The sequence below is a fragment of the Trachemys scripta genome, chromosome 3 (genome assembly GCF_013100865.1).
Source record: "Trachemys scripta elegans isolate TJP31775 chromosome 3, CAS_Tse_1.0, whole genome shotgun sequence".
NCBI classification, from domain to species: Eukaryota; Metazoa; Chordata; order Testudines; family Emydidae; genus Trachemys; species Trachemys scripta.
Genome location: NC_048300.1, coordinates 141,574,579 through 141,580,578, shown reverse-complemented (window position 1 = coordinate 141,580,578; position 6,000 = coordinate 141,574,579). Strand labels below are relative to the sequence as shown.

At 39.4% G+C, this 6,000-nt stretch overlaps 1 protein-coding gene across 2 annotated transcripts in view; it reads right to left on the bottom strand.

Annotated features, from left to right (window-relative positions):
- Positions 1-414: 414 nt before the first annotated feature.
- IBTK (inhibitor of Bruton tyrosine kinase) overlaps positions 415-6,000 on the bottom strand; it is a 96,805-nt gene continuing 91,219 nt past the window's right edge. For both annotated transcript variants that reach the window (XM_034766144.1, XM_034766143.1), the window contains 3 exons: positions 3,271-3,327; positions 3,021-3,153; positions 415-1,788 (listed from right to left, as the gene is read on the bottom strand). In XM_034766144.1, the coding sequence (XP_034622035.1) occupies positions 1,663-1,788; positions 3,021-3,153; positions 3,271-3,327 (316 nt within the window). In that variant the 3' untranslated portion in view covers positions 415-1,662. The remainder of the gene's footprint in view (positions 1,789-3,020; positions 3,154-3,270; positions 3,328-6,000) is intronic.

The window sequence follows — 6,000 nt, the reverse complement described above, 5'->3', positions numbered from 1 at the left end:
AAAAAAAAAACCCTATCATTTTACATTTGAGAATGGAATAAGATAATGGCTAGAAAAAGCCTAACAGCTGTTGAATCAATTTCTTACTGTACATAGTAATTGTTTTTTTAAAAAAATTATACAGTTGTTTTACAAAACTTTAAACAGCAAGAGGAATTGAAGCAATAGAAAATCTTCAACTATTCAGCATTAGTATTTAAATACATTGATATCTTCCACAGCAATCCCCTTCCCCCTTATAGGCGTTTACTTGAAATTTTATCTTGTATTAAGCACACTGTTCATGCTCCATATGAAATGAAAATACTTTTAGAAATACTCTAATTGCCACAAAAGTCAATTTTTATACAATGGCATACAAAAATTAAGTACACACATTTGTCTGAATCAAGATTTTAATGTTTATTGCATTTGTTTACATGTGGTTTTTTTTTTTTTTATGTAGCTCACCTGAAGCCATTAGATGCAGCTACATTTTTTCCAAGACTCAAATAATTTATCACACAGTGATTGCTTTGTACATCCATCTGGGTATACCTTCTCTAAGTTTGATCCTCTCCAGTTTGCCCAGGATCTGTAAACGCTGAGATTACTGAAACTGTAAGTCCACATTTAACTACCCAAACACAAACCAACAAGACAGCATATTGTACATAAGGCTATTAAACAATTTTTTATAAATCTGTTCAGAGAAACCAGGCACAAAGAACTTTTTGAACACACAATACTGAAAAGCCAGCCATGAAATCTTTGCAAGTTGGGTATTCTCAAAATCCACAGTTAAGCATTCATCCTTGTAGCTCTAATATTTAACATACAGGTTTTGCATTTCCTCAGCACTTTAAATATATTGTACTTTAACACGGTGGTTTAAAGTTGTACCAATTTACCAGAATACACGATGGATAATCCAACTAGTGATATCACATCCCACTGAACTGTGTTTGTTTTAAGCCATAACAGAGCTTGGGCTGCTCAAAAGGCCAACCTAACAACAGTGTAAAAACACACACAACTGAACTGGAAGCAGGTAGTAGCAGAGCACATTAAGTCCAGCACAGAGGCTCACCATAAAGAGTAACAGTCAAAAGTATTAGTCACAAGAGCTGAGAGAACCAGTACTCATACATACATATCGGAGGTTAGGAAAAACTGCATTGCCAAATTGTATTTTTAGATGAAATTTAAGATAAGATACATTTGGGATATTTCTAATCTGTCATGTCAATCCTGACTAAATGCTCACATTTAAAAGATGCATAATTTTAAATGATCAGTTTTACAATAATCACAAAATTAGCGTCTACTTTTTTCCACCACCTGTGAATTTAACAAAAACTGTATTGTACTAATATGGACTAAACCTTAATATAAGCAAATGTATTTTCAATCTACAATTTTATATAGAATGTTATTAACACAGAGTATGGTAAAAAGTTTGTTGTCAAAACATACATACATTTTATGGTGTGAATAATGCACACTAACGAATTATAGTCTGCATTCTCTCTCTAATATAATCAGATGCATGCAGATTATGTGCAGCATTTTAACACTGATACTAAATTTACAAGACTGATCCCCCCACTCCAATGCTACCTGTAATAAAAATCAAAAACTCTGAAGTAGACATATCTTCATGAAATTCATGATGGATTAACTTCAGTGCTTGTTCCACAAAGGTGTTGCAATAGGTCCCTGTGGAGCCCTTTCAATGACAACAAATTCATCAGGGTTGTCAAAAGCTTCGTAGTGGATTAGCAAATCCTGAATAGCACGTTCCTCAATCTGAAGGATGAAAAGGGGGGGGGGGGAGGAAGACGGGAAAGGGGAAGTCAGCATTTTATAATCAGGTCTAGAAGAAATCATCTCATGGGGGATGGAAACTGTTCACCGTATAACAATGTTACTTTTTAAAACAAATTACCGTTATCAATAAGGTTTAATAGCCCTGAATAATTATACATCCTGCATGTCAGAAATCAGTGAATATTCTTCATTTCTTTCAAATACAGATATGTTTTTACATGATAGGTCTTTTAAAAAACCTGCTAGCTGGGCAGGCCTTAAATAGGACATATAGCCCCAGGACCTGCCTAACAGATTCTAAAATGCTCATGGACTGGCTGGATGTCATCCGCTAGCAGAATGGGAGAAGGCAAAACACTCCAAACAATGAGGGCAAGCAAAGAAAATTGGGGAACATGGAACCTAGCCCCAGAAGCTAAGGGCCCCAAATATTGCCAGGCTAGCCCAGGAGTGGGCAAACAATGGCCCGCGGGCCAGATCCGTCCCACCAGCCATTTTAATCCAGCCCTCAAGCTCCCGCTGGGAAGCAGGGTCTGGGGCTTGCCTTGCTCTGGCACTCCAGCCAGGGAGCATGGTCAGGGGCCACTCTACGCAGCTCCCAGAAGCAGCGGCATGTCCTCCCTCCAGCTCCGACACGTAGGAGCAGCCAAGGGGCTCCGCTCCGCACGCTGCTCCCACCCTAAGCGCCGCCCACGGAGCTCCCATTGGCTGGGAACCGCACCTGCGGATGGGGCAGCACGCAGCAGAGCCACCTGGCCACGCCGCTGCGTAGGAGCCGGAGGAGGGACATGCCGCTGCTTCCGGGAGCTGCTTGAGGTAAGCGCTGCCCGGAGCCTGAACCCTGAGCCACTTCCCCACACCCCAACACCCTGCCCCAGCCCTCATCCCCCTCCTCCCTTCGGTCCCAGCCCAGAGCACCGTCCTATACTGCAACCCCCTCATCTCCAGCCCCATCCCAGAGCCCACAGCCCCAGCCGGAGCTCGCACCCCAATCCTAATTTCATGAGCATTCATGGCCCGCCATACAATTTCCATACCCGGATGTGGTCCTCAGGCCAAAAAGTTTGCCCACCCCTGGGCTAGCCATACCCTCCCCCAAATGAGCCTGAAGTTATGCTTTAACAGCTGGTAGACACTACGCAGCATATGAATAACTGATTCTAAAATGTCATCTCTAAAAAAGGTAGTGAAAAAAATACAGCGTCTTTTACCTGGATCAAAGCCAAAGGTTTCTCTCTGCTCCTGATAAGAGCAGCTTCTTGCTGGAGCTCTTCCTCTACAATAGCTGCAAATGTGATAGGTGCTATCGCAGTAGAGCTAGTTAAGGATGTCACTAACCACGGACTGCAAGGTAATACATTACAGAGTGAAGTATACCACTGACATTCTGAAACAAAAGCAGTATAAAGAACTAACAGAAAACATGCTCCAAAATCTTTCAATGTCAGAAATCAAACTTACTTCTGACTCTCCAGTTGTAGTAAATCAGAAACATGATCATCTTCTTTGATTGTGCATCTGGGAGGAAAAAAAACATGAAACTTGCTGATTCAATATCTCTTGGAATGTAACAGGATTATTGGCAACCCTCAGACTTATTCTACTGCACTAAACATGTGCACTACTGTGGGGAGAGGAACAACTTGGAGAGGGGAATCTCAAGCCATTGGAAAAAAAAAAATCAGTGAAATAAGCGTCCTTCGCAAATTGCAGTGCGACAGCCCACAGTGAGCACAGTTACTAAAATGTATTCCTATATTGTTCCTATTCAAATAAACTACTTCAATAAGAAGCACATGGGTGCCCCAGCAGAAAATGAATTCAGACAAAAGTTCTCTTTGCACATTCACTGTATTGTAATATAGTCGCAAATCCAATATTAAATCCAAGACTTCTAGGCAGAAGATTTTTGAGTGTGATATAGTGGTAGAGTACAGGCTCCCAAGTTAGCTTCTTGATTACTAGAACTGTAATGGACTTACAGCACAGGCAACCTTAATTATGGCATTTCCTAATTTCTGAGTGCCTGACTTTGCAACCTAAATAATATGTTCATGTAATGTTTTGTATTTAAAGATTTGAGCACTGTAACTACAATATAAGCACTGTATATAACCCTGTTCACAATAAATCTGGGAATGATATTATCTCCAATCCTAAAATTGTTGTCTTGAAAGAGGTGGCTGTAGCATTAAGTCAACTGCAATAGCACTAGTGTATTATTTCTCTCTGAGTATAGTATTGATTATTCAATGCCAGAGATGGTGAACCTTCAGCACACATACATCTTCCCTCACAAATATATGATCTGGATTCTGAGGAATATACATAAAAAGGGTGTAAAAATAGGATTCATGGAATGAAACTAAACAGGAAAAAAAACATGCTTAATATCAAGAAAAAATAAATTCTGACAGTAAGATGTGTTACCCTGTATAATCTGTCAAGAGAACTCACCATGTGGCACATTTAAGTCTACACCAGACAGAAACGCACTAATATGTGCTGACCAGAATAATTCTCAACTAACAGGGGAATGGAAGAGTCCTAAAATGGGAAATCTAAGCCCTCTCTAAATTATATGAACCTCTGACAACATGCAGTTTAAAAGCATGGGAGAAGTATTATAGCAAGATTTTTTTTTTAAATAAAGTTCAACATTTATTTTTCAGTTATTCTACAGCACCCCTATGTGCTTTAATGTGTTGCTATAGTCAACTCTCAATTGTTTTCAGTTCTACATAACATACTGTAATTAAATAGCCACAAATTGTCAGAGGAAATTCATAGAAAAATTCCTAATAGGAGAACTCCAGTGACTGGTGAGTTCTAAGTTCTCTGTCTGAGATTTCTTCCACAGAACACAATTTCATGGTCAACACGCAGCATAACTCCTATTTCTGGGAGGAGAAGGGAATTTTTTTTTGAGAAGTATAAATAAGCAGATAAATAAATATCATCAAAGGCTACATCCAAATTAACTATGCCCTGCTTTTTGACATAAGATATTGTTTCAAAATTGCTCACTAAGATCTGAATCATTTCCCCCAAAGAAAAGAAATACATTATAAGATAAACAAATTGCCTAGTGATCCAAAAAACTGTAGATCTTTCCCACTCAGACACCAGAATTTATTGATCATGAAATCTCAACTGCAACATTCATCTGAACTTAGGTGAATCACTGAGTAAGGTGAAGAAGCAACAAAAATGGGCCAACTTAAACCACAGTTAGGCTCATGAGCTGAAGGAGTGCACATTTTATAGTCAGTTAAAACCCTACAGTCTCACAATGGACGCCAAGTTAAAGCTTGTGGTGACACCATTGGGGATGATTCCTTCAACTCAACATTCATAAAAACCTTGCTATTTCTGATTCAGTGGCTCAGCTGTAGCATTCTACATTCCTGTGTGTCAGACTTGTTTGCTCTCACTTTGGGTCTCTCTCACTCTGATCAGTCAGGAGCTGGAAGTAGGAATAGAAGATACATGCTCTAGCTGTCGGATGGAAAAGGAGAGCCTTGTGTTGCTCAACAATGCCTTCATTCTACTAAAGTAGAACACTGATGGTCTCCACAGGAAATCTTGTCCAATCTTCTGAACTGAAACAATGGTGTCTTCGATTCAGGTACTTGAGAACTGTAAAATCATTAGCGTTTTTGAGAGCCACACAAGATCATGTGGTAACTTCCTTTAAGTAAAAATTCCTGACTGACAATGCAGAAGTAGGCTTTTTGTCAGCATCATCTTTGCCAAGCTAGGGAGATGTTCAAGTATTTCCAATTCTCAGAGGCTCATTTTTTAAAATTATCTTCTATACACCTACGTAAACAGAAATCCCCTAGCCCTCTCAGAAGACAAAACCTTCTGTCAAACATGTAGCAGGTTTACACTTTGAATGAAAGTCAGATGCATGCACCCTCCTACCCCTGCCCAAAGTATTCACAGCACCACTATAAAGTAGTAAAGCAAAATCAACTTGGTCATAGCAAGTATGACTCAGTCTAGATAACACAGTTCTTTCCGAGCAAGACTATTTTATCACAATTAGCAGTTGTAATGTCACAGTACACTCTAGTGATTAAAAGATAAGAAGAGGATAATTACACAGGTATTTAATGCACAACGATCATCTATTCCACTGCTACGGTGATCCTTATAAGTAATTAATGAGGTGGTCAGAGATTTCAC